This window comes from Daldinia vernicosa, assembly GCF_022497035.1.
Source record: "Daldinia vernicosa strain CBS 139.73 unplaced genomic scaffold F5Y00scaffold_18, whole genome shotgun sequence".
Classification (NCBI taxonomy): Eukaryota; Fungi; Ascomycota; class Sordariomycetes; order Xylariales; family Hypoxylaceae; genus Daldinia; species Daldinia vernicosa.
Window position 1 is genome coordinate 270,815 of NW_025953934.1, and position 27,491 is coordinate 298,305.

The window sequence follows — 27,491 nt, forward strand, 5'->3', positions numbered from 1 at the left end:
CATTCCACGTCTATCCCTATGTGATTCTATCTACATCATATCCCAGCAACCCTTTACATGTGTAGATAGTGTACGCTAAAGAAAGATCAGTCGAACGAGCTAGCAGCTTCGCTGCGTAATCGCGGTCGCTAGAAGATAGAAGAACCAACAGGTTCCCAATGGAAATAAGCAAGAAGCAAGTCCTGTGATGTGGTAATCCGTTTAATAAGTATGCGATGTGCGTGCGGTAACCGATAATGTGATTTAGTATGTAAATCCCGTCTGTTGAGCAGTGTCGGATGGTGCCCTTATATCACATTTGACTGGTTTGCAAGCGACAAGCACTTGGCATGCCACTTCATATCCATTAACGATAAAATACCTACAGTCCCCAATGCAGACCCAGCATCTTGGGACAGCGTCTGATTGGCCAACCTTAAGGCTTTGCGGTGTATGTATGTACGGCCAGCAGGGTCAGTGCATGTACATATTACGAGAGCCTGGTCTAACGCTTTAGGTATTCAATTCGAATACCGCATTCAGAAAGCCGTCGTGGCTATCTCGGTACCTGGTTGGACGATACCCTGGGTTTCCACAGGCAGGGATTAGGGAAATCGGACCATGGTCCCCCTGTATGAGCACGCAATCTACGGTGTGGGAAAGAAGGTATTCTGGAGACGATGCAGGTGATGGTTGCCAAGTATCGAGATGCTTCGGAATTGGTCCGAGTGTCGTGATTGTACGTGTTGGCTGCTGGGTCAGTTGGTGATCACTCAAGCCTGCGAGCCGTCATCACATTTCAAAAAGCATCAGGTGAAGCAGTAAGCTACTTCAATTCGTTGTCCCTATGTACAAATCGTATCTCGTAAGAACAAGAGGCGAATGGCATATATAATCTCTACACCTCGGTAATTCCACAAAGGGCCAATCCGAGATTCCACTAGTTAGTTACAGCCCCCGCGGTCTCCGTCTTTGAACGAGACGATACATGGAACTCGAGCTTACGGGGATAAGTCATCTTTTTTTTTCGTCGAGAAAACAGCACGAGACCCTCCCTTAGAACCCGAAAAAATCTCATCATCTAGTGAGATGTGGCGCCTCTTTTAGGCCTCACCCTGACGTTGCCCTCTTGCAGAGCTTTGTCTGAAATGTCGGCAAGCGGATCCTTCTTGTCGAACGCGTAGCCGGCGCGTTCGTCCCGCGACATCTTTAAGATGTTGAATCTTTCACCGCCGATCCTGTACTCCTTGGAGAACTTCTTGAACTATAAGACGAGCGCGTATTAGCAAGACTACCTGGGTACCTTTTACATTACTAGGGGGTCCCAGAGGGAGGGGGGGGGGGGGGGGGGTTTACCTTCTTCTTCCAATCCCACCTGTCGCTCTTCGGCGTGCCAGAAATCGGCTTGATCTTGCCCCCGGCCGCCCTTTCTAGCGCCTTAACTTTCTCATCCGTGCCGTAGCATCCGGCCAAGCTAAGATCGATACCGGCTTTCTTCGCGTAGCCGACGACTTCCTTACGGTACGGCAGCTCGAGATCCGGGATCTCTAGGTCTTCAACCCAGTAAAGATAGAATGTCATGATCAGCCCTAGGTCTTTAATCTCGGAATCGGCCTTGAGCATCTTGGCCCGGTCAAGCTCGTTGAGCACTGTGAGCAGAGCACGGCCAACGAGGTTAACGGTGGTATTTATCCTCTGCACGTCGCCCGTGGCTATTTACGCGAATGATCAGTTAGTTGGTCACGATATGCTCTTCTCGGATTTCTCGAACTAACCTATCCACCCATGGAGGGGGATTTCCAAGAGCCACTGCATCATGGCGGCTACAATCGCCCACATTTGCTTCAGGGCTCTCTTGCTACGCTTCTTCCGCGTAAATTCTTTGTCGAAGGCAATGAGCTAACGATAGTCAGTTAGCCTATTCCAATAACGAGCCCGACGTGAGGGATGCTAGCCCCTTACCATATTCTCAATCATTTCCTGCATGCCCTGGCCGTGGAAGTGCTTGTGAATATGCATCTTGAAAAAGTCGGGGTTGGTGTACGATGCCCGCCTTTCCCATGCGGAAAACAGCTTCCAGGTCTCCCACATGGCGATCCACCGATGATCTGGATATTCGGTGGCTGGCTTCATCTCAATGTTATCTTCAGCTCGGATTTCCTGGTTGTATTTTTCAAGCAGGTCATCGTCGTCAAGCTGGTCGTCCTCATCCTTGTCCTCATTCTCATTTTGAATGTCAAAGAAGGGACGGAACATGCAGTAATAATCATAAGGAGGACGGAGGTCTGAGCTGTCATCGGGAGTCTATTAAGAGATTTAAGTAAAGCTACTTCCATATAGAGAGAGGATAAATAGGTACATACCTCGTCTTCATCTTCTTCTTCGGAGCTAACGTTCACTTCATCGCTTTCGTCCATCCATTCTCCACCTCTTGTAATTCTTGGTGGTGGTCCGGGCCGTTCACCTGAATTCGATTTTCTCCGGGATGTGAGGAAGCCCGGGGGTGAAAATCTATATATGAGATATGCGGATACCAGAACCGGCGCGATCGACAGCACCAACGTCCTCTTGGATGGAATCGTGTTTAGCGAAGCCATCGCGAGGGTCTTGCGTTAGTCGCAAATTTCGATTTCGGTTTCAGCTCTTTTTTCCAACCTTAAAACTGCTTTTATCGTGTTGTATGCAAGCAAGCCTTTTATTTCCCTTTTTCGTCGGCCCACTATGAAGACGCGAATCGATCGCGGCTGGTCACGTTTTTAAGGACGAAATAGTGGATGACGGCTTGGGTCCGACGCTATGGCCATGTGCGGATATATACATATCACATAGCCCCTGGCCCCCTCCGGATTTCCAGACCGCCCTTTCAGGCATTGCATTAACGCCCCATATCAATTAAATATGTATATGTCCATATTAACGGCGCTTACGACGATGGTATTTAAGTCGTCTATCTGGAATCAAGCGTCATCGATTTTTACTTTGTAAAAGAGATCTGTCTCCCTCTCTACGATACTATACGATACTAGTTATACGATACTAAGAGTTTGTCTTATTTCGATCTTCAAACTACCCGAGTAAATACTTCAAAATTTTAACGACAAATTCGACGACCGAGCAAGGATAGTTGGGCACAACCGGAGGCGCCGGCAACGGAGCTTTCTTCGAAGCTTGCCTACTTAGGAGTCCGCCACCCAGCCCTCGGAGAGAACTGTCCTTCCGCCCCCGTGAAATGTGCCCGTCTTCCTCGTTGCTAGCTATTCTACTGCGCACACTACCTCTCTCACGCGCCTATCTTTAACAAGGGAATAACCAACTAACGACAATAAATTGGTTGTCTCTGATTTATTTACCTTCCAGAAGTAGAGAACTAAGACAACCAATTGGCACTCTCTAATAACAATGTTACACAGATAAGACAATGTGAGGGGTTCGTTCCCAAAGTCATCGTCATGTGTATTGATGCTAGTACGATATATTTGGCCAGGTGAGCTCATCCAGTCTCAGTCGAGCCGAACGGTCTCGGTGGAAGCTTTCAGAAGGAAGCCAGAACGTGACCTTAGGTATGTATTTAAGGGCAGAAAATGGTAGAAAATGGCAGAAAAGTGGGTTGGTTAATGGAGCTGCAGGCGGAGCCAGGGCCATTGATATATGTCCGCTTATATCCACTGACGTGACGGTTGGGTTTCAACGCAAACACCGCACTCCGCATCTATATAGGTCAAGCTACGAATCAACCACAGTTGGACTTATACGCTTCTTATAATGCCTAGTTTAATTACCAACTATGATGGCAGGTTTGTAAGTAACGTTAGATACGAAAGAGTAAAATAAATTATAAGTCTCAACAAAAGCGCATCTTAGACGTTTCACGTTCGCTTAAGCGTAGTTCGTAAGAGTCCGTAGACTAGACTTAACGCTGGCTACCTCTTAGCAGACGAAAGGGAACACGGCATTATAAAATAGCTATTAGTGTAAGGTGGCAAGTCTTTTAAAGTCTAGAAGAGTAAGAAGTTATTCGCTGATTATGAGATAACTAGCTCCTACTCGTTGAGAGCCCATATGTATTAAAAGGTAGGTAAAAATATTTAATTACTTTTAAAAGTCTTAAACTCTTCTCATAGCTAATGTTATAATGAAGTTCATACTCTTCTAGTTCACTTTAATTGGTTATTATCATACGAGGTTTGCTGTTAAGGCCTGTTGGCTACAATGTCACAGATGAGCTGGCAGTCAGGATAAATTATGAAGTATTTATTAGATCAACGCGAATCATAAAACAAGATACATGTGTGAGATAGCAAATATGAGATAGCCTAAAATGCTAAAAACATTACTATATTCATTCATAATGAGAATAAGGAGGTCCTATTCCTACTGTGACATATAAGGAAAAGGCTTTTCATTATATCAACAGCCTAGTCTCGGATAAACCCATAATCATTCGTGCGTTAAGGTTGTACTTTTATTTCTTACTTCCATCCTTATAAGCTTTAAATAATCGGCTAGTTATTAGATATCATCTTGCTGTTTAGTTAGATTATTGCCTAGTTCCCTAGTTTCCTTATTTAATTTAATGAAATTAACCCTAGTTGAGCTTAGTCGAGATATAACATGCTTTTCTCTTAAAATTAAGACTAGATTATAATTACGATTCCTATTTGTACCTTAGTTTAATTCTCTACCGTAAAAGCCTAGTTAGTACTTTTAAGATTTAAAGTTAAGGATATCCAAGTTAAAAGGCCTCTCATAGTGAGTGTTACGAACTGGGGTCTAAAGGCATGGATAAAGCTTCGTTGCTCCGTATGGGACACCAAACTTAGGCAACTATGAGAGCCTGTAGCTATAAATATTGAAAGTACCTATCCTATATAATAGATATCTCATCCAAGATCCTAATAGTGATGGTTATTTTTTTAGATTAAAGAGTATAGAGAATATCGAACACTAAAGAAGCCCTAGGCTAGACTTGTCTTATGTTATTAGTTCAAGATATCATAAGAGTTGGCCAAATATTGTCTTAATATCCTACAGATACAATTGCAATGGTTACCTTATACTAAGAGAAAACTGTCCCAATAGGATTAGATAATATACTCAGTCAAATTAGTAGACCCGTGGGACTTATATTGATAATTCAGTAAATTTAACAGATTCAGTAATTACTAAGCACTAAACTTATCAGAAGGATATAGTAATATAGGGATACCGTTTAGTCCTCATGGCTACTAAGTTAACTGTAATATGAGTTAAGGCTTGATAAAAACTTAGAATATATTTTGAGTGTCTCATCTCAGTTATTAAAACCTTTTTAAGATCTACAAGTAGTAGCACAACTTATTAATGAGAAAACTATCTAAACTTTTCTGGAAATTTGATGCTGGACTACACGAAATCGCAAGTATAATGAATGAGGTAGGTGTCAAGAGGTGGAACCAAACAGCATGGAAACAACTTCGCTATTCCGCCAGGGAACTCTGACCTACGAGATTCTACGTCTACAAATACTGAACATGTCATTCATTCCAAATATCTCATCTAGAATCCTGACAATAGGTATCTACGTGAGCGGAGCTTTCAATATATCCTCGATCGAGATTAGTTAACATTATAAACTCACACAACTTATTATAACGCTTACTGTTCACTTATTTACGAACTCACTCAGATGTGAGCTCTAAAATGACGCAAAAAGCTCCTTTTTGATCATATACCTGCCCGGCTATTGAGGCTATCTAATTAACCCAGACATGGCTCTCATTGGAAGGGCGAGATTGAGAAATAATTTGTAATGGAATATACTTTACAAACACCTCGCCCAACACTTCCCCCTCTTTTAGATCACGGTTGGGCATATCCGAGCCTGCCATCGCGTAAGAGTTTAAGTAGATAGTTTATCTGAGCCGAATATCGTCTGACTACAGTCCGGAGCCAAGAAACTTGTTGAGGGTGACATATGGACCGAGGTGGGATGCTGCATCTGATGGCCCCCAAGACGTAGCTTACAAGCAATCAACCATAGGAGTTGCATATGCAGGGCAGCACCACGCCATCCATTACTCAGTACGTCATGCTCAATGTGTGTTGCACCCACGTGGCGAAGCAGGCATTTTATCATCGGTTGGTCAACGAGGATCTACTATGCTAGAGGTACCGTACATATACGTCCCCTTGGAGGATTGGTTCGTCTTGGGGCCCATGTGACCAGGAAACTGCACACTTGAAGGAGCTTGGCGACTATGCGGTTGAAATTAGACGTTGGGCATGCTCGCAGGATTCTACGACGAATATGTATTGGGCTCGAGCTATTCTGCCTATACGCATATGGCCACTGCGCATGTAGTTATGGCGGGCTTTTTAGGAACTGGGAGTATACTACGAGTAGTTATAGGCAGTAATATATTGCAATACCCTGTCTACCTAACGTTACATTTGACTAGGCGAAGAAGACGATCTAATCGAGCAACCGGAAACTGGATTGGAAGACCCACGCCACATATGCTAGATCAATTCAAGTCATATTATTCAAGCTTCGAATAATGGGAGAGAACGCAGATACATTGCTATTCTCTACGATTTGTTGATCACTCAGCTTAGATGAGTCTTACGTATAGCTTGAGGAATAAAGGGATTGTATATTGTAGACTAAGAGCTCAACGCCAGCAATCAAGACACTGGATAAGAGTGTGTAACCCTGGAATTAAAGAATATAATAACTCACACGTAAGGTATACGTACCTAACCTATCTTCCAATGACTACGAGGGGAAGTTCCGTTTGATAAGCCGACAATGTAACATATACATGGGGATATGCAAAGCCGTGTCCTACATTCTACTCCCACACTTTCCAAGCAGTACCCCCTAGAAAAGTGGCTGGATAATTTTGCTTTTTATTGTTGGAACCAATCTGTCGGAAACTGGGTTGTGCATAAGAGGTATAGATACTATGGGGTACATCTAGCTGCCATCCCCGGTTTCGGGGTGTTGGGGCGTTCTAGACGCAAAGCGAGGGTTCCTATCAGATTCGAAGCTTGTCATTCATATTTCTCACGCGATCAGCACAAGGAGATAAAAGAAGACGCTTTTGTATATTTTCCTTCCTGGTTGGGCTACTAAATCGTCCGCTTTTGGATGCGTATTAAGACGACGCGTACTTCGTACGACTATCTAACCAATTGGCGTGCAAAGCTAGTCAGAAGCATATTAAAGGCAGGCTACGATATACTGATGATATGATTCTCGATAGCTAACTGCTAACTCTCACGGGTCTCGGCACGGCAATGAAAGGGTATGATATAAGAGGCAGGCTACAGTCAACCCTCGTAAAGACTTGTCACTATTCCAGCATGAGCTCCATCGGCCTGGTCAGGGGAAATTATTTTTACGTAGTGGGCTGTGATAATGTCTCCGTCTTATGCAGTTGAAGCCAAGCTCAAAGTGGAATGTGTTCTTCAACTTGCCTCTACGAGATGCAACTCTGGCTGCTCCCAATTAGCCAATATCACAAGGTCCGTGCTCAGTACTTCACAAAAATGACACGCTGCAGAAAAAAGAGGAAGGGAAAGACGATTCTCTGACATTACTACTCTGCCACTTTTGAAGCTGCCAACTTCTTGGAGCCCATTTACGGCTAGGTTGGGAAATGTTCGTCCTACAAGTCACCATTCTCATACGGCGCGTACATAGTGCATAGTAGGTACATGTGTATGTATGTAGACCAGGTTGTGCTACGGATGGGTGATGCAGGTTGCAGCGGGAGTGATAACCTGGTAGCGAGGATTAAAGCGATTCCTTCAACCTCATCAGCCGCCGAAAATAAGTTTTACGTTCGAGCACATGACTGGATAACTGGACAGCGTGAGGCAGCCAACCATCTGTTAGGGTCGAGTAGATCGTTATAGGAGATGGGCGCGTGTAATACGTATGATGTATGATGTATGTGGTGTATTGAGGAGATAAGTCTAAAGATTGAGGACGAGTTGCGAGTTGACATGACCCCGCATTGGGGAATAAGCAGAATATTAAAATGAAGTGTTAAAGAGAGGGGCAAGACAGCATAATGAATGGGTAACAACATTGGTGGAGTTCCCCACCCCCACATTAGAAAGTTTATACTGTAGCAGTATAGGTACTTGACGTATGTACATAGTAGATGATGGAAGTCGCTAACATTATCGTTTAGATCTTAATTGTATATACATACCTACACTTAAGTCTATATGAGGTAGGAACGGCTGTATGTAAGAAAGGATGGCAGTTACAATACATTAGTCTCGTCTTGTTCAGAAGGTAGGTACGGCGTTTAATATTGTTACTAAGCAAATATACCAAGTACTACCTGAATAGCCCCTCCCCCCCAAACTAAACCCCCAATCCCCCAACTTTCAACTTTCAACGTTCCGCGCCAATGCACATCATTCAACACCAAACGGGCACCAACCAAAACGCACGGTTCCTAGCATCGAGCGGCTTGTTCACCTCAATACCTAGGAATATTGTCTACGATCATTATGACGACAATGATGAAAATGATTATAATGCTGTAATACTTTGATTATCCGAATATGTCACCTTCCCTTCACTCCTTGGATAGGCGACATGATGCCGATCCCCTTCCTATTCACTTGCCGAGTAGTAACAAATGCCTGGTTTCGCTATTCGCTATTCGCTACCGATACACTTTAACCTAGCGTTACGGTGCCTTAGAGGAAGGACAAAACCAGCCGCCAATGATTACTGCTGTACTGCTGTTTGAGCCTAAGACATCACTCACCCGTCGCAACCTTGGAGGTCTTTCCCAAACTTGGATAGCGATGTGTTTCCCGCATTCAACAAGCTTCGTTATGGCAGATTACTACTACGGTACGACCTCCTAGCTCTTGGCCCAATAAGTCATTCATCGGGTCGCCACATTATTGCCTAGGTTACTCTCTTCGCCGTACTGGTCCCAGTCGTTCCGGAGATGACTGTATCAAATTTCGGTCTAAAATCCCTCTGCTGTCAGTTTGAGGGAATCAGTAATTGGTAATCGGCACGAGGAATTCGAACTACCGTGCAGTACCCATTCACCGCTATTATGACTATCATGGGTTGATTTGCAGCAACAACTTATTGTCCGACGAAGCTGCATAGAGGTCATTCGCAACTTTTAACAGTTTTTCGATAAGAGTGACACTGCAGCCGCCCGGCTATCAATCCTGAAAGCCACAATCACACCGTCCATCCCGGAAGAACGAGTAGACTACTTCCACGAGTCGTACGTAGCTTTTATTCGCGCCTCGCATGCCGCTTTGCCACATTGCCTTCAGCCGCCTGATGAGACGTTTATCTGCTAGTCGTCTTTCGTCATAAACGATAGTCCGTATCCCTCATCACATGGCCGTTCTTGGCCTTGGCCCGTCTTCGGACTTGTGACAACACGGCCATCTTTTCCGCGTCGGCTCCTTCTACTCCTCCTTTGAGAAACCTGAAGTTGTTGAATTTTGACCAGCACCCAACCGGGTTGCCGCAAACCCCTGCTCGATCAAGATGTCACCAGGCTCTGAATGACGACGATGCCCAAGCTGATGGTCTTTGTGCAATCACCGAACAGATGAATGTACCTTCACGAATATGGCAAATGGATCTGCCCTTTGACGGCTTTTGGTGATTAGACCCGCGGTCTTCTTCCGTCCAATTCCCTAGTCTATGCCTAGGCCTCCTCCTGACATGCTTAGGTAGGTTCTGCATGGCTTTCTCTATTGGTTCCAGTGTGCTGGCTGACCCTAGCTCCAAAATGGATGTGTCCCTCTCCATTGGCCAATCCCAAAGGCCGAATCGGCTGGGCTCTATAGAAGCCGTATCACCAATGTCATCGTCCAAATATAGAGACCGTGAGTGGTTGACTAGCTGACGGAGTATTTTGGGGGGGGCTCATCAATATACACTACAGACCTCGAGCTTCCCCCCCACATTCAAATCCATAATCCGGCCTGCTAGACTCTAGTACCTGATGAGCACCTACACTCCAATACGACCTACAAGTCACTATGAGGTACATATAGCTCCAGGCTCTCTGGATGGCTATAATATTGTTTAATGTATAACAAATCTTTTAGTCACCATACGTCTAACTGAATGTTAGCTTTCGCGCGCGATACGAAAACATTTTGAGGACCCTTGCATTCGCAACTCCAGATATGCGGGCGATGCAGATCTTCCCCTGCACTGCCCACGGCTTTCCAGCTGCAATATCTTGAGATGGTTGACCTGAAGTGTCGTCTTGAACACCACTGGCAGGGAAAATCCGAGCAAGGAATACAGGAGGGCATGCATTCTAGACTTCTATGGCAATGTGCATTTTTCCCTTTGTGTTATAGAAATGGAATGTTGTTTATATGCCTGTCTCTTTTACTTTCATCCTCTTCTGTTCGAGCTACTACCTTTTATTCCTCCGATCGACGCTACTATTAAGAAATAGCTATATCTCACTTTAACCTATATATACCACATTACCCCCCGCTGTTTTGTTTTATAAGACTCCTAGCACAATATTGATTACCACTTTTTTATTACAAAATCTACTCTCGAAGCCATATCACTGCCACTATAGTGTCCCCTTATCATTGGCCATGGCACCCCATCTTGACGCACCATCTCCCAGTGGAAGCTTCACGGTTGGCTTCGACGGGATCCCCTTTCGACGTGCTACATCTTCAGACGCAGTGAGAGACTCTCCAGCACTTGCCGAGTCACACTCCTCGTTTAGTAGCTTCTCTGAAAGCGAGTTGTTAGATGAAGATTTCCATATAACACGGCCACTGGTACCAGGCGTTTATGTACCAACCCTTTGTTTTTTCGACCCGGAAACCGAAGACGTTGACATCAATACCATCGCTCGCCATGCGGTACGACTTGCCGAAGCTGGCGTGACGGGCCTTGCCACTCAAGGCTCTAACGGTGAAGCTGTTCACCTCACACATGCTGAGCGTCAGCTAGTCACTCTCGCTACACGCAAGGCATTAAACGAAGCTGGATTCTCGCACATTCCAGTTATTGTCGGCTGCGGCGCTCAGAGCACTCGTGAGACTATTCAGTACTGTCGCGAGGCATGGGAAGCAGGGGGTGATTATGCCCTTGTGTTGCCCCCATCGTACTACGCGCCTTTGTTTGCCCCGTCATCTAAGACCATTGAGCAGTACTTTACAACTGTTGCTGATGCGTCTCCGATACCCCTGATCATATACAACTTTCCAGGCGCCGTAAATGGCTTGGACTTATCATCTGACGTAATCATTAAGCTGGCACAGCATCCCAAGATTGTCGGCGTCAAGCTGACGTGCGGCAATACGGGCAAATTGAACCGTGTAGTAGCTGCCACACGGTCACAATCTAAGCACTACGACCCAGACAAACCCGAATTCCTAGTCCTGGCGGGCTCTGCCGACTTCTCGATCCAGTCCTTAATCGCGGGAGGACACGGCGTATTAGCAGGTCTCGCAAACATCGCACCGAAGGCTTGTATTAAGACTATCGAATTATATAAAGCAGGCAAATACTCCGAGGCCCAGAAAATCCAGGAGATCGTATCACGGGGCGATTGGACGGCCATCCAAGGCGGCGTCCTGAGTGTTAAGGCGGGACTCCAAGCGTGGTCAGGTTACGGCGGTTTCGCACGAAGCCCGCTCCCAAAACCGACCCCAGAACAAACCAAATCGTGGAAAGAGGGATTCAAAGAACTGATGCTACTGGAAAAGTCTATTATGGGTTGCCAACATCCAAGGCTACAGCAGTGAAAAGACACAGCTATTAGGATCGTATTTTGTTTATGATGAAGGGGTGCTCTGTTTAACTAAAAGTGCGTGAGGGTTACGCGTTTCTGGATATGTGTCAAAAACCCAAAAAGAAAAACCTAAAGAGTAAGGGGGCCCCTCTTGTCGGTTCATGATTTTCATGCAGGAAATTCGAATGAGGCGTTCAGAAAGAATAGCTGGGACTTGTCACTGGTCTCACCCAACTTTCTTTTGACCAAGGATTGGTTACCTACGGCCCTCTCCTCTCGTTTGCTTTAGATTAGCGAAGCCGATGTATGACCTAGAAGTCACCGCTGCAATCGCTCGTGGCACGCCTCTCTCCCCGATAAAAAGGGGCACAACGCTACAACTACCGTATATATTTTGAAAATATCGATATATATTCCTGTGAAAATGAAAATTTAAAATATATAACATTCCCACTTATGTTAGATGATTGATAAAGTCTATCAGCTGGAAATAGATAATATGCTTCAATATTTTCTTTTATTTTTGGTTCTCTCATTCCAGTGGTCCTCGCACCTTAGACAAGAAATGAAGTCCTAATATCTTAGTAGCTGGTTTTTTGTCTAGGGAATATTTGATATTACGGAAGGCATGAATGCCGCCCGAGGCGTCTTAGAAGGCCTTCTTCTTAGTAACAAGAGGAGATGGACAGCTCGTTGGTACTATTAATAATTTAGGTACGGAAGCTACCTAGTAGTAGTGATATGTATGCTGTTCATCGAGATCGCGAGTTACCACGCTTTGATTCCGTATTCCTAATGAGGCTAAGAAGCGCGGGACGATCTGAGACATACAGCTGCTTCCGTAACAAAAGCAAAAGCCATCACAACAATATTGGCTTGTTCCTATAATAATAATAATCGTATGACTGGCTGGTAGTATTTATTTCTGCTTGGCCGTCGAGAACACTTATACCAAGGACGCTTGTCTATCGGCGTTAATGCAGGAATCCACTCCAAGAGGAACTCTTAGAACCTGCACTCGGCCAAATAAGGAGGTAACAACCGTAAGTTATTACCCGGTCTGGCTGGCTGGCTGGTTGTCGAGTAGATATAAGACGCATACTCGGCTTGCATGAAGAAACTACAGGGACCATCCATACCATACCATACCATACCGTGCCGTGCCATGCTACGGTATGCCATGCTATGCTATGCTATCCTCTGCCAAGGTACGTATGTATGTATGTATGTCTACATGCTTAACCCCGACCCCGGCTCGCACAACCCAACCCTTCTCACGGCAGCAGCAGCACGTAGAAGCGCAACAAACCTGCAGGAAGGGTCCCCCATGCTGTGCGCTGCGAGGCCACACCGCGGCCGACAAGCATACATACATGTATCTGCAAGTCACATCACTGGCCCGCGCCGCGCCGCTCTCATGCTACCTACTAGGCTACTACCCCCAGATATTGGATCCAGATGGGTCGGTCTCCGATAGGTTAGCTGCAGACTCAGTCGGTCGGTCAGTCGGTCTATGAGGACATACCTACGTACGTACATGCGTGCGTGCGTGTGTGCCTTGCTGCAGGGTGCTGAGATGGCAGTTTTCCCCCTCGTATTCCGTGGGGGAGGGGGGGCAGGGTTGATATAGGCAGATGGGTGATTAGAAGGGGTGCGATGGAGACGCGGTAGGTAAGTGATGGTTTTGCTTTTCGCGGGACTCAGATATTGGAAACTTGAAACTTGGTCCGATGGAGAACGTCTGGTCGAGGGCACTACCCTTGAGTGCGACTTCGGACTTTAGCTACTTCGCAAGCTATTGACGTATGTTAAGTTAGGTTAGGAGGTACGTATGTATGTATCTCTATCTCCGGATTCGAGGCAAGATCTAACTATGGATGGATGGCTGGGGGGGCGGGGGAGGGGGAGGACTCCTGGTGTACCTAAGCTGAGATGAGATGAGTCTGCTGCTGCTGTGCTAGGGTGCGCCGACATCGATATGTCATCTATACACGATGGCGGGCCGTGGCAGGGTGACATGTCGTTTCGTCTTTAGATCCATTGGCTTGAGGGGCGTGGGGGAGGTTGCGAGGGGCGTATTGGTCCATATGTAGACGCGGTAAGTATAGGTATCTCTCTCTTTCTCTCTCTGTTCCCTCTTAAGTTTAATACTTCAAGTCCCTTCCTTTGACATATGTAATTATTAGTCTGGGCACGATATAACCAATATACTACCAATGCTAAGGCTACGATACGACGAGTTCAAAGGACACAACCAACTCATAATTTCCTCCCGAAACTATAGACAGCCTATCTCGTAACAGGAAGTACAAGAACCTACTACATGCACCTACATACATGTGCTCCTCGTGGCCGAGTTATCATACCCCTGAGTCCAATGTGTTAGATATAACATATCTCAAAAACAGTCCTTTCAATAAATAACCACCTAAGGTAGTTTCAATATACGTCTTTTGTAGGTCAAGTATTTTACATCACCCCCTACAACTACAACATCACCATAAAAGCAGCAGTCATACCGGCAACAAACAAGCCACTGCCAGACCACAGCGCGCTCCCCTTCCCAGCGGCTCCCGAATTACCATCTCCTCCAGAGCCACCATTACCCCTATCCCCATCCCCATCCCTATCCCCATCCCCATCCCCATCCACAACCTCAACCTCAAGCAACACCCCCTCCGCCCTCCTAATCCTAACCTCCAACGCCCCATCCTCCCCAACCACAACAACCTCCTCCTTCTCCTCGCCCACCCTCTCCCCCGTCTCCCCATCAAACGTAACCCCCGCCACCGCAACGCCGCTCTTAGCATTCGTCCCCGGACCCGTCAACCTCGTAACGCCGACATTCCGTCCCGCCGCCCACGGCGTCGCCAGCCTGATCGTGCTACAAGGCCTCGTGCCGTTGGTAAACGTCGCCCCGTCCGTCGCCTTTAGCGTGGAATTATTGCTCAGGCCCGACGTGCCGTTCCAGACGCCCATATCCAGAAACACGAGTTTTCTAAGCGCCCGCTGTTGTTGTTGTTGCTGTTCTTCCGAGCCGCTGTAAATAGCATACCCGCTCAACGCACTACTATTAGCCCCCGGCAGCGCCGCAATACTCAACTCCTCCTCCTCCTCCTCCCCCCTATCATCATCATCATCACCCCTCTGCTTGACAGGAGCTACCACCCTAGCCACGAAATAATGCCCGTACCAGTGCGCGCGTATACCCGCTCCCAGCGTCTCGTTTTTCGACTCGTACGGCTTCGGCGTGAACGCGCTGTACTCGCTCTGCGCGCCGAGGTGGAAGTACGTCTTGCGGATGCCCATGGACGCGCCCAGCAGCACGTAGTCGACGCCCCAGAGGGCCGCGCCAAAGGTGTCGCTGATGCCGCTCTTGCCGCTGCACGAGACGGAGTTGGTTTCGCCCATCACCAGGGGGGCCCCGGCTTTGTCGGCTGCGGCGACTTGGGGGGCGTATTGGGATACGTTCTGCGGTGTGTTAGTAGTGTGTGTTTTGTGTTTCTTGTTGTATTATTGCTGTCAAGGTAGAGAAGGTGATGTATATAAACATGATGTCTACAATATCTTAGCAAAAAGGGGGTTGGTAACTCACTGCCACACGGTTAGTATAGGTACCTAGGTATATTTACCAGGACAGACGGCGAATAAGACTAAACTAACTCACCCTGCCAAAGCACCGCATGATTCGACAGCAAATCCAACCTCATGCGCAGCCATCTCGGCCCATCGCACGTCGACTGCGGGTATAAATGCGTCGCATAACTGCCGATAATATCGCGATCCTCGTCCCTCTCGACGAGCGTCAGATTCTCGATGCTGAAATCGTCAACCTCGTCCTGCTGGTCCGGCACCCCCGGCGGGTCGCCAAACACGCCAGCCTGGAAGGTCGGCTTGTTGTCGTCTGCGGCCTTGTTGTACCACTCCGAGTTGACGATCTGGCCCGTTACGTTGCGGAACTGCTCGATGTAGGTGTTGACGTCCCAGGTCTGGTCTCGCCATCCCTTGTTGATGAAGTGGTCGATCTCGTTGCCGAGCTCGAATTGCACGAGTTTCTTGCCGAGGGACTTGTGCGCTGCTTCGGCTTGGGCGACGGCCGTGGACCATGCCGAGTCGTTGACGGCGAGGTTGAGCGTGTAGATGATATCGGTGCCTTCCGGGAAGTAGTCTGCCCAGCTGTCGTACCAGTCCGGCGTGATATTAAATTGCTTCGCGGTGAGGGGAGTCGGGATAGCGAACGAGTCGTTCCCGGTTGATAATTCGTCGTGTAGATAAGTCTGGTCGGCCGTGTTGCCGCCGACACGGATTGGCGGCGGCTTGCCGGTTACCTTTGCGATGGCGCTTAGGAGATTCTTGGCCAGAGGCGTGCTGACGTAGTCGTTTACCCATACTGGTTCGACCGAGTACCCGTAGACATCAGGTACAAGCGGTCGCGTGGCAAGGTCACTTGGGACATGGACGTTGATATCTTGAGCTGCGACGTCGGCCGTAGCTACGAGAGCTGCGAGGGTAACGGAGCGAATACTCATTGTGGGTGAATAAATTCACTGCACCAAGGTAGTAGCAGTAATAGCTCCAATCATTCCAGGCACAGAAGCCGGGTCGACTCGCGACAACGTCGCCATTATAAATAACAATGCCAATACCGTCTAGACGTCACCTCGGTATTCCTCGAACTAGGTACGAGGTAGCATTTCCAAGTCCCAAGACCGGGGCCGGCTGGCTGAATTGGGATTGGGAATGGCACCTTTGACGATCCGGGGAAGTTCGAGCCGAAGACGCAGGTGTAAATTGTCCACCTGTTGGAAGTCATTGCGACGAAGGCATGTTTAGGTACATACTCTTATGATGATCGTATTATACATGACTTAATAAGGGTAAGAGAATTGATATCACCATGTATAAGTGGTTGGTTATCCGACCCCTATTATGTATAAGTTATAAGTTATTATAACATGGTATAATTTAGAATGCGGGGAAACATGGAGTAGCTATCTTGTATTCAAGTAGCACCGCATACCAAGTATACTCACTATATAGGTATATAGTGAGTATACTAAGGTATTACGACTATGTATGTATATCCCCCCTATTTACGGCGAAGAATACTTATACCCATACTTCTCCTTCGCCTCGTTCAAAAACCTCAACGACTCCTCATGCTCCCTCTTAGCCTCGGGATCCTCCTCCCTCTTCTTCTTCACGTCCTCGTTAGTAATAGGCACCCTACTCGGAATCGCGTACCCCCTTTGAACCGCGGGCCGCGCCATGCACCTGTCGATCCACTTCTCGACGTTAGGGAACGGGGACATGTCGATGCCCGTGTAGAGCGCGGCGTTCACCCAGCCCAGCAGGTTAATGTCCGCAATGCTGAATTTGCCCTTGCCTGCGCCCACTATGAAGTCCCGCCCCTCGAGACGCTTGTCTAAAACGCCGTAGAGCCGCTCGGTTTCTCCGACGTAGCGCTGGACTGCGTACGGGATCTTCTCCTTGGCGAAGCGGAAGAAGTGGTTAGCTTGACCTTGTATGGGGCCAACTCCGCCGCTGTTGTGCAAGTAACGGTCTTAGCTCAGTTATATCCAAGTCAGGTCAATAATCGATCAAACACGTACTGCTGCCAAGCCATCCACTGCTCGCACACGCTATAATCGTCGCTGTCGACAGGGAAGCTAAATTTATTTTCCGGGTCGTAATGGCGCGTCAGGTAGTTCAGGATGGCGAGACCCTCGAACACGGCGAAGCCGCCCCGATCATGGTCGACGATGGCCGGAATCCTGCCGTTGGGGTTTATTGCGGTAAACCACGGCTGCTTTTGCGTGTTCTTCAGGATATTGACGGATTGCCACGTATACTCTTTGCCGTACGCTTCTTTTAGCTCCTCTAGTAGGATGCTAATTTTTATGCCATTGGGCGTGGCTATGATAAAATATTAATATGACATGTATATCTTAGGTTAGGTATCTATCATTCAAAAGGAGAACATACTAAAGGTTAAAAGCTCAATGCCGCTCTTGGCGATGAGGCCGGTTGGTTCGGGTTGTTCGGCCATGTCGCTGTCTGATTTATATAATGTCCGGGATGTGGAAAATGGAGTTTTACGGTATATAATCTTCGAGTAGTAGTTTGGTCGCTGAATGAAATTGACACCAAGGCTTTGAGATGAAAGACGGGAAGTGAGAATATTTATACGCCGCAGTATCACACCGCGGGGGATATTGAGCGACATGAATACCTACGTACGTATGTTCTCTTGTGAGACAGGATTGGTAATGTTCGATGTAGCCTTTGACCAACTGCAGTATCAACTTTCTACTTTGCAGATTTATGATTACATATCTACCTCTTAGGTACCTCGTAAGGGCATCTCGTATGGTAAGAGATACCTATGCATAATATATATTACTTAATCAGTCACACTCGCTGGTGGTTCCCGCTTATTGATGTCATTAGTATTTCTAAGCACAACATTATTATTTCCTCTCTCGAGGTAGCTTACCTAAGGTAGCTCCTATAACTACCTATCTCAAAACTTTAGCTTGCCTTAACCCGCACCGTCGGGTCTTTCGATTGCTCCGATACCAACTCTCTAATTTTAGCTGCTCTAATCAACAAGGTATAGTGCCTCTTTCTCAGGCCGAGTCAGTCATCCCCTTTGCTAAGACTCTAGCGAAGAATTACTAAAACATCTATTGGGAATAGAGGATTGCCGCTACTGCAAGGACCTGGGCTAGCTTGGCCCAAGTAGTAGATCTAGCCGATCAGATCCTAGCACGATACCTCCATGTAGATAGCTCTCATGTAGGTAACTCTTAGTCTGCATATGTACCTAGGTAGGTATCTAGGTATGTACGTTAGACGGATCTGTTGGATAGCTTCGACAGCTCCTCCGTTACGTACAAAACCATTTCATTCGTAAAAGCAACTGCGTTGCGACTGTCTTGCTTGATCATACACACAATTAACCTGAAGCCAACCTGAGCATGGCTCAACCAAGCCGGTCAGAAACCCTTTAAATCCTATTCCTGCCACCCTCATCAAAAACGTTGAAGCCGGCCCCGTCAAAAATTTCATTGCACTTCACGCATAGCCTACCCCTAAAAGTACTTTTATTCCCTTATTTTCCTCGCTACCTACTACCAAGTATTTCTCAAGCTCCCTACAAACAGGTCATTGCCACGGTACAGCTGTCCCGCCATACGTGGAGAAACGGCGCGGTATCTAAATAACGTAAGGGGGGTCGCTCAAATAAAGTTGAATTAATTAAGAAATTTACCAGTAACCGCCACCTCGGCGGTATTCCTCCCGGGGATAGCCCCCGCCCTCGCGAGGCCCATAGCCACCCTCACGCGGGGGAAAATCCCTTGGAGGCCGGTCGTAAGGCCGACCGTTGACATACGGATCCGGCGGGGGTCCGTAGTCGCGACGATACGGATCTTCGTAGCGCCCACGTGGAGCTGGGTAATCGTCAACAGGTCCGCGGCGCGGCGGGGATCTGTAACGGCGATCGTCGTAGTAGTCGCGACGAGCGGGGCTCCGGTCGCGGTAATCATCGCGGTACGCGCGCGGGCTGCCGTACCCGCGAGGCGGACCACGGCGATCATAACCCTCACCAGGCGGGCCGTAAGGTCGACGACCCATAGGGGAACGAGAACGGGCGCCACGCTCGCGGACAGGGAAATCCGGTTGGGTCTAATATTCCGTATTAATAAAAAAGAAAGTAGTGGACCGTAGATAAACCTACGTCAGCGATACAGTTGACTCGTTGTCCCTTGAACTCGCGGCCGTCAAGCTTCTCTACGGCAGTCTTCAGGTCGGCTGCGGTCTCAAACTCGACAAAGCTGTTTAAAATCCGTTAGCTTATATCATCGTAGGCCAAGGTAATCCGTTGAGAGCCGCTACGTACCCTCGGCCATTGCCGTCACGGCCCGTTTCCGAGTATACGACATCCAAGCTGGACTGTCGAGCAAAGTCTTTCAGGTCCTAGATCCAGATTCCATGTAAGTGGGGGGTCCGAGGAGCGGTGTAGAACATGCGAATGAGGCCAATATTCCCAACTCCAGAAGCAGCACCAGCAAAAGGAATGCGGTCAAACCAATCCAAGCAGGCGGTTACGTCTAACATTGGAAATCCCTGAGGCACCTTGGCTAGCTCCTGAGACCTGTCCGCTAGAATTGGGGAGAGCTAAGATCGATGATTATGACATCACAAAAAATAATGTTGAATACCAGCGTCCCCGTCGTTCGGGCGAAAAAGCACACGGCGCAAGATGGCTCGCTGTACCAAGGAAGGGGAAATCATCTAAAGCCAGAATCCGAGGGCGAAGAACGGGAAAACGGGAGTTAAACAGACCTGCCAGCTGGTATCATTGGGAAGTCCAGTAATCTGCATGCGATGGGGAGTGCGACGGGGTCGGGGAGCACTGCGCTCATGACCACCGAAGCCTTCGCGGTGGCGAGAACCTCGAGCGAATTGTACGGTCAAGCGTTCGCCCATGAAATCAGATCCATCTTATCGTCATATTAGCCAGGGAAAACAACGGAGAAATCAGGTGAGACGGTGGCCAGGAACGGTCCAAGACGTACGGAAAGCTGTGACACGGATAATGTTAGTTATTGACTGCCGCTAACAAAAAAACAAAAACAAAAACTTGCAAGACGCGCGGGTTACTCACCAGGAACGACATCGCGCGCATCCATGGGATCCTTGTATTCGATGAAGCCGAATCCATTCATCAGCTTGACCTCGGTGATTTCACCAGTGCCATGGGTTGCGAAGTGGGCTTCCACATCGGCCTTGGTTGCTAGACGGGACGGTTAGCAGTCACGACAGGGCGATACAAAAGCTAGCTTGAAGCTCCGTTACACTACAACATGAGCTCGAGCAAGCATCCGGTATAACTTACCGCCCTTTGGCAGGTTACCCAAGTAAAGCCGGGTAGCGGAAACCTCAGTAGACGCCATGATCGCGATCGATAGAAACGAGGCGCGAGTCCGGATGAGTGTTTAAAACAAAAGGTTGAGAGAAGCTCGCGTGCGCTGCGAGAAAATAGGCAAGACTCTGCAAAGTTGTTGTTGCGCGAATCACGAGAAACCAAGGAAGAAATGCCTGGACGAATTGTTTTGCCGAATCAGATGGTTTGTGGGTGGGTTGCGTGAGAGAAAAAAAAAGTTGGCACGAGGCCACGGAGCAAGAAGGGAAAACCCCGACGAGAGGAAAACCTGGAGGAGTTTGTCGAAAAATGCGGGCAACGAAAGCGGCGAAAAAATTGGAAGGAGGGTTAAGAGATAGGCCGGCTATAAAATTGGTGGTTGGAAAATAAAAAAGAGGGTAGTCCTTGTGTTGCGCGAGTAGTAGAAAGGACGGGTAGTATTGTGGCCGTATCACTTTGCTTTGGTCAATTTTATTAAAGTTGACAAGTGATTGATGCAGAAGATCGAGGTGTGATGGGGATGGCAGCTGCTGGATTGGAGAGGAGAGAGAATGGAAGGTGTCCATCTTGTCTGACTGGCATCTGGCTGTGAAAGAGCACCGTGCACTTAAAAATGTGGAGGCGCCAGAGCGGAGCTACCTGTGAGATTTTGTCTTTTGAGATCCTCGCCCCGCACAGGTCAAAAAACAGCCTTAGGTGTACCTTTGAGTGGAATATACATTAGGTAGTACATGCATGTACGTAGGTTACCTAGGTACAAGGATAAAAAGGTACCGGTATGTACCATCTACATCTACGTACTCAGCTTCACTTACACGAGAATCGAGAATCGAGAATCGAGCTCATGATTATTCATTAGCAACTTTATAAGAAATGGACAAGCAGGCGTATCAAACACATAACTATACCAATATGGAAGTGAGTATAATTATTCAAAAACACCATAGGCCGTATAACTATGCATACATCGTACAAAATATAAGGTCCACGTTACGACGCGTGTATGTACATGCTTGCCTTCGCATTACCTACCCCTCGAACATGGATGCAAGCATGCAAGCAAGCAAGCAAGCGCCTCACTTTCTTTTCCTAGCGGTAGCTCTCGATAATCGATACGACATTCAGCGCCCTTCCGCAGCGATCGCAATGATAAGAGCTACACCGCCAACTATGCATTAGATATCTAACATTTCGTACCTGGTATTCATTCACTCGCGCCTCGAAACCATCCTAAACTCGACTGGTCCAAACGCCGATGCTATGCTGTGCTGTGTAGTAGAAGAAGAAATGCCTATGTAGAAGAATTAGGCTTCGTTAAATAGAACGTCGATTAGTTCGTCCATAATCGTGAAAACCAAATGCGAGCTGTCATTGTTTATTAGCACTTAACACGTCTATAGACGGGTAACATTACGTACTTCAACCTCGAGTTATTCAGCGTCGCAAACATTCTGCGACTCGCGGCTTGGGCGTTGAGCCGTCCGACCACGTTTCCAGCCAAATCCGGAACGAGAGTAGCCAGCATCAAGCTTGCTTCTCTTCGGGTTCGTGCTTTCTCTGACGATGTCCTGGGCTGCTTGTTTCTATTAAGTTGTCCGCCGGGCCACATGCTGTTCCTTAGGAGATCGATATATTTAAGGATGGCGTCTTCTTGAACCAGCACCTTGAAATTGTCTCGTACTTTTCGTTCAATGGTACCTCCGAGCATCTGGTGTAGCACAACGACAACAGCTCGGCCACGAAGCCAATTATTACCTCGATTAAGCCCGAAGACTTCGAGAAATACGTCGCAGATTGGTTTGATGAAAGGCTCGAGCTCTTTATTCTCAAAGGCATTCAATTCGGCTTCGGCTTCGGCAGCCGTTATGGCATCCTCGTTGACGTTAAGCGGTATCGTGCTCATCTGGCTTGTAGCCGCCGCTATTAGATTCTGCCCCGCAGTTGAGAGCTGGTCTAGAACAGGTATATTTCCTAAGATATCCTCCATGCCATCAGCAACGGAGTCGTATAGACGCGTCATCATATCCTTCTTATCCTCGCGGTTGATTATGTCCTCTCCCTGAGTGATGACGCTTTGAGATAAAAAGGCCCGTAGATCTCTGCTGCGGCATACATCTGGCAGAAGAAGGAGTTCGCTCAAGTACCGCTCTAACGCATCACGCCGCTTACGAAGAAAGTCGCTTTGAAGTTTTAGGACCATCCTCCGCCGTGGGAACTCCAAGTTCCGTACTGAGGGATACCTGTCTCGCAATTTCTGATGAAGCTCGTGGAATTCGCTGTATCGTCTCGTCACAATCCAAGTGGCTGCTGGCATCTTCTCCCCCGCGTTCCTCTTTACCTCGATGACGTATAGGGCGAATTCCTTTCCGTCTTCCTCTCGTCCTACTTGGATGGACTTGATCTTGATCGACGCACGCCCGTATAAACTATTATCGCTCTCTTGAATTACGTATTGTTGTCGCTGTAGTTCCTTTCGCCGAAGTTCCCTCTGCAGACTCGCTTTTGACTTTCGTAAGATGCGCAGTTCCGCTGTATTATTAGTTAATTCCGCCTTCTTCGTTAGTGATTCTAAGACGGCCTCTTGCGCAGCAAGTCGTTCAATATCGTTCGTAAGGGCTGCAATAGCCTCCGCAAGGCCCAGGTCGCCAGGGGCGGCTTCGTGTACTTCGTCTTCGATGTTACCAACCTCACCTTCGTTATGATCTTCCTGCTCGTCTGACAAGAACCTATCCTCGTCTGCAAAAAGGTCGTCGTCTATGAATACTCCAATCCTGGATGCTGCACTGACAAGTCCAAGAGACGCCAAGCTGGGCTTTTCGACTTCCTTCCCAGATTGCATTGGATTTTGTTGGTCCAGCGAGCCCCTAGCTGAACCATTATCTTGACCCGAGAATATGCTTGAAGCTCCGTCGTCATTCCCAAATAGCGACTCGCGAAGGTCCTCTGCAGTCTGGGGTCGATCGTCTTCCATGATGTTATTCAGTGCTTCCTCCACCGCCTGGACTACCTGGGTATCTGGTACGGGTCTCAATGGTTCCTGATCAAGACTCATTACTGAGTCTGTCATCGGATCATGGTCCGGATCGTCGTCGTCAAATAGTGGTGAAGTTGTGCTATCGTCGAATGATCGCCGCTGACCCGTTGGGAGGTCTGGGCTATGATTGGCGTTGGTAGCAACAGCGTTTAGGTCTGTTGTAGATAGACCTCGTCTAACCTGACCGTTGGACGTGTTTATCTTTGGATTAAGCTTTGCCACAGGCGCGGGTTTCAACCCATACGACTGCGAAGCGCGAAGTGATGGTGGGCCTGTAGCTGGCCTTGTCTGAGACTGTGCTAGAGGGATATTCTTCGATGCCTCTTCCGATGCTAAAGCCTTAAAGAAGATCTCAGACTTTTTAAATGCATCAAGGTGTTTGGATTGCATGTCCTCGAGTACGGCACTTTGAGCCCGTAGCACAGCCCGGCGCGCCTTGTAGTATTGTGCCGGGGAAGCTGCTTTTCCAGCGTCGAGAAATTCGCGAATAATGCGCCGCGAGCTAGCCGGGACCTTGAGTTCCTTTTTAGATAAGTAGGCCTGATCAATTTGGGCGATGTCCGTACGATCGGATTCGGTCCAGGGGCTCAGAGTCGAAGGTAATTGCTCATCGTCGAGTCCATCATCTTCCAGAGGGTTTCGTAAACCATCCACCACTAGCCAAAATTGTACAAGGGGCATCAAGCCTTGTCTATCCATATACTCCATAAAATAAGAAAGACCGGACGTGTCACGCAGGATTTCAACTAAAGACGCGTTCTCAAGCCTTGAAGACCCTACATTTGGCGGCGGAGTGCTCGATAGGGGTATGTGCCGTCCATCACCACCCGCAGCTAACTGCTGAACCCTCTGATCCAGGAGTCGTTTGCCCATTTCTAACCGACGGAGATAGATGGGGTCCTGTCCCGAGTACTGGGAATCTCTCTTCAGCTGACTTGCTACTTCGCTTCGAAAACGTCTCGCGTCAGACAAATTGTTAAGTTTGCGGATCGTGCGGATGAATTTTTCAAACCGACGCTCGCTATCCCCCGAAGCCAATCGCGGGAAAGCTACTGGTCTAGAACTCTTTGGTGGCGGTGACGCATGCGCATCTAAGGCCGCACGAAGCTTACGAACTGTCGATCGGTCTTGTAGCATGGTTCGGCCATAATTTTCCATCACCTGGTTCCAGGTATCGGGCTCAGATAGAAGCTGCATGGTAGGGAATAGGACAGTACAGGCGACAATTTCGCGGACGATGTTAAACACAACTCGGCTGTCAACCATGGTATTAGGTAGTACTCTTGGTAGGACCTTAGTAACTATATTCCGTAGGTAATCTTGCTGTAGCAGTTTCGTATCCGAGTATGCCAAAGACACAGCCGGATGTAGTTTTCCGTCATTATACTTTGCGGCAATGGCCAAGTCCAACTCTTCGGATTCCGTAACATCACGATTCAACTTACGGCCGCGAACAGCCCTCTCCGCATCGTAGAAGTCGCGAAAATGAGCCGTTAATATTGGGACAATCCTACTCGTTACTACTTCCACCAGGTCTATTTCGAAGAGACGGTCTCGAATGCTAGCTAGCGCATATCTCATAGTTTTATCCACCTCATTCGCGAATACCGGGTTTTTACTTATGTGCGAATACCATGATTTGACAAAATCCCGTATAATCAGATCGAGCAAATCGTCTAAGGCGTTGGATATGGCGGGAGATTCGGCATATAGGGGGTCTTTAAGATAGGTTTGTCGAATTCGCAAGGCGGTGGTCTCTTTGTGCCAAGAAGCGGGACCTGAAAAGATGACTGCATTGGGTCGTGAGGTTCTATTTCGTTGGCTATATGTTGAGCCTCGGGAGGTAAAAAGTAAGAGGAGACAGGCTAGAAGAGTTACAACGACGCCGCCGACGAAGGCATATCCCATCCATCGAATGGGAGGAAACCAGCTTGTGGCGTAACCCCATGCGATGAAGCAAACGACGCCAGCGTAACCAACATCTCTCCCCTTAAGGGCCATACTCAGTTTGCGGTGGCTTTAAAACTGGCGTCATGACTTGTCCGTGGGGGTGACGAGTATATGTGGTATCGTGGAAATCGTAAATGACGGCGAATTGGAGGCCAAGACCTGCTTATCGATTGAAGTTGCTGTAAGTTCCAGCGCATTAGGTAAGGTACCTACCATATGGGGTAATGCGGTGCAAGAAGCACGGGCTATGAATTTCCAATGATGTACCTATTGTACAGTGCAGCAAGGTACCTACATGTACCTGTATTGTACATACACTTAGTAGGTATAGGTACATGTATGTACCCTATACCTATCAATACCTGTAATCCGTAGAATGATGCCCCATCCATTAGACGCGATTTTGAATGCGGACCCTCAAGTTTGTCATTGAATAACAAAATTCTTGTCAATTCTAGGCTCGTTTTTCGAAGCGAAGCGACATATGACTCCTTATAGTTCATCGGTCAAATTACAGAAAAGAGCAAGTTCCGAATCTTCATAGGATAGTCATCACCGGGTATCTTTATATTCCAATTGTCATATAATTTGTAGTCGTATGTAGTAGTGGTCACCACTCCGGATCTTTCATGCGCCGGTATAAGGCAACAAATTTCTGGCCTTTATTTCTCTCGACCTTCTTCCCTTCCTCGGTTTCTGTCCTCATAACTTCCACGCATGGATCAGCATCTTGCTCCTCTTCAGGCACTCTCTCGAACGAAGGGTGGGCCTCAAAATGTTGTACCATCCACTCGTGAAGATTCTCCACATCCGTAATGGTATATACAATTCCACCTGGCCTGAGGGCGTATGCATACTCGGAATTAAGGGTAGTAGACACGATTCGAGCCTTGTGTTTTCGCTGTTTAAAATGTGGATCGGGGAAACAGATGAATAGCTTCGATAGTTGGCCCTTTCGAAAGAAATTGGGTAGGAATTTCATTGTGTTTGCCCGCAGGCAAGCAATGTTCTGGTATGAATTCTGCTCGGGGTCCTTGGCACGGAGAGCTTTGATTCGATCTTGGACGAATTCCGCTACTTGCGATCGGATTTCCATGCCTACGAGTAAGGTATCTGGCATTACGGGCGACAAGGCTACAAGTAGGCCACCAAATCCACAACCTATGTCTACAACTTCAATATCTTTCGTGAGCTTCTTAGGGGACGATGTTTCCGTTTCCGCTTCGGTAAATGCTGGGAAGAACGTGGACCAATCCATGGCATCGGGTCTGACTGGACTATACCGCATAAGCATTGATCCCTAACAAGCGACATAAAGAGGCAATATGCATACTATGTTAACCTGTGGTCTGAGAAGGGATTCGCATGTGCGCGCTGGCGATAGAACTTCTTCTTGGGCATATTCGTCGTGCCATTTTCTTTTAGCGCTTGGCGGTAATCTTGCCGCTTCTGCTTCTTATTCGGAGGACCGGGCATGGCGACGGTATTTATTTCCTAGCAGAGGTGATGCGACAATTGGCAGTAGTTTTTAGCTTGCGAATCCTAATCGCGAAGATAAAATGTTTAATAAAAAAGAAACGCCGGCGGGTGTAACGTCAAAGCTGACGAAGTGGGGTTCCAGCTGAGGAAACAGCTGGTGGGGTTGGAGACGCGATAAGACAAAACTGACAGATAAGCACTCCTTTTTACCTCGTAACGTAGGTACTTCGTACGCCTGGCGATCCGGTTGCTGGGGTAACCAACCCCCAAATCAGGTAAGAAAAGGGCGGCGAGACAGAACTTAAACAAAAGGCTCCATGCATATACAATACTCTCAATCGATGTCACAACGTCAGATTCA

At 47.7% G+C, this 27,491-nt stretch overlaps 7 protein-coding genes across 7 annotated transcripts; 1 reads left to right on the forward strand and 6 right to left on the reverse strand.

The window, feature by feature from the left end:
• Window positions 1-569: 569 nt before the first annotated feature.
• Window positions 570-2,904, reverse strand: F5Y00DRAFT_50029 (uncharacterized protein). The gene is made up of 5 exons (XM_048013737.1): window positions 2,343-2,904; window positions 1,942-2,283; window positions 1,755-1,878; window positions 1,336-1,691; window positions 570-1,243 (listed from the first exon to the last, which is right to left on the reverse strand). Exons 1-5 carry the CDS (start codon window positions 2,574-2,576, stop codon window positions 1,061-1,063), a joined length of 1,239 nt encoding a protein of 412 aa, XP_047865695.1. The 5' UTR covers window positions 2,577-2,904; the 3' UTR covers window positions 570-1,060.
• Window positions 2,905-10,437: 7,533 nt separating this feature from the next.
• On the forward strand, window positions 10,438-12,192 carry F5Y00DRAFT_50092 (dihydrodipicolinate synthase). The gene has a single exon (XM_048013738.1). It carries the CDS (start codon window positions 10,588-10,590, stop codon window positions 11,749-11,751), a length of 1,164 nt encoding a protein of 387 aa, XP_047865696.1. The 5' UTR covers window positions 10,438-10,587; the 3' UTR covers window positions 11,752-12,192.
• Window positions 12,193-14,225: 2,033 nt separating this feature from the next.
• Window positions 14,226-16,267, reverse strand: F5Y00DRAFT_261213 (glycoside hydrolase superfamily; the record flags this gene model as incomplete). The annotated part of the gene is made up of 2 exons (XM_048011166.1): window positions 14,226-15,209; window positions 15,419-16,267. 2 exons carry the CDS (start codon window positions 16,265-16,267, stop codon window positions 14,226-14,228), a joined length of 1,833 nt encoding a protein of 610 aa, XP_047865697.1.
• A 564-nt stretch (window positions 16,268-16,831) lies between these two features.
• F5Y00DRAFT_261214 (glutathione S-transferase) lies at window positions 16,832-17,787 on the reverse strand (the record flags this gene model as incomplete). Its single annotated transcript, XM_048011167.1, has 3 exons — window positions 16,832-17,282; window positions 17,351-17,654; window positions 17,724-17,787. 3 exons carry the CDS (start codon window positions 17,785-17,787, stop codon window positions 16,832-16,834), a joined length of 819 nt encoding a protein of 272 aa, XP_047865698.1.
• A 651-nt stretch (window positions 17,788-18,438) lies between these two features.
• Window positions 18,439-20,919, reverse strand: F5Y00DRAFT_234775 (uncharacterized protein). The gene is made up of 7 exons (XM_048007467.1): window positions 20,641-20,919; window positions 20,410-20,538; window positions 20,321-20,326; window positions 20,088-20,245; window positions 19,642-19,718; window positions 19,480-19,576; window positions 18,439-19,427 (listed from the first exon to the last, which is right to left on the reverse strand). Exons 1-7 carry the CDS (start codon window positions 20,696-20,698, stop codon window positions 19,008-19,010), a joined length of 945 nt encoding a protein of 314 aa, XP_047865699.1. The 5' UTR covers window positions 20,699-20,919; the 3' UTR covers window positions 18,439-19,007.
• A 653-nt stretch (window positions 20,920-21,572) lies between these two features.
• F5Y00DRAFT_234788 (PXA domain-containing protein) lies at window positions 21,573-25,789 on the reverse strand. The gene is made up of 2 exons (XM_048007468.1): window positions 22,086-25,789; window positions 21,573-22,032 (listed from the first exon to the last, which is right to left on the reverse strand). Exons 1-2 carry the CDS (start codon window positions 25,700-25,702, stop codon window positions 21,972-21,974), a joined length of 3,678 nt encoding a protein of 1,225 aa, XP_047865700.1. The 5' UTR covers window positions 25,703-25,789; the 3' UTR covers window positions 21,573-21,971.
• On the reverse strand, window positions 25,790-27,474 carry F5Y00DRAFT_234790 (putative methyltransferase). The gene is made up of 2 exons (XM_048007469.1): window positions 26,985-27,474; window positions 25,790-26,928 (listed from the first exon to the last, which is right to left on the reverse strand). The coding sequence occupies exons 1-2, from the start codon at window positions 27,125-27,127 to the stop codon at window positions 26,262-26,264; spliced, it is 810 nt and encodes a 269-aa protein (XP_047865701.1). The 5' UTR covers window positions 27,128-27,474; the 3' UTR covers window positions 25,790-26,261.
• Between the last annotated feature and the right edge of the window lie 17 nt (window positions 27,475-27,491).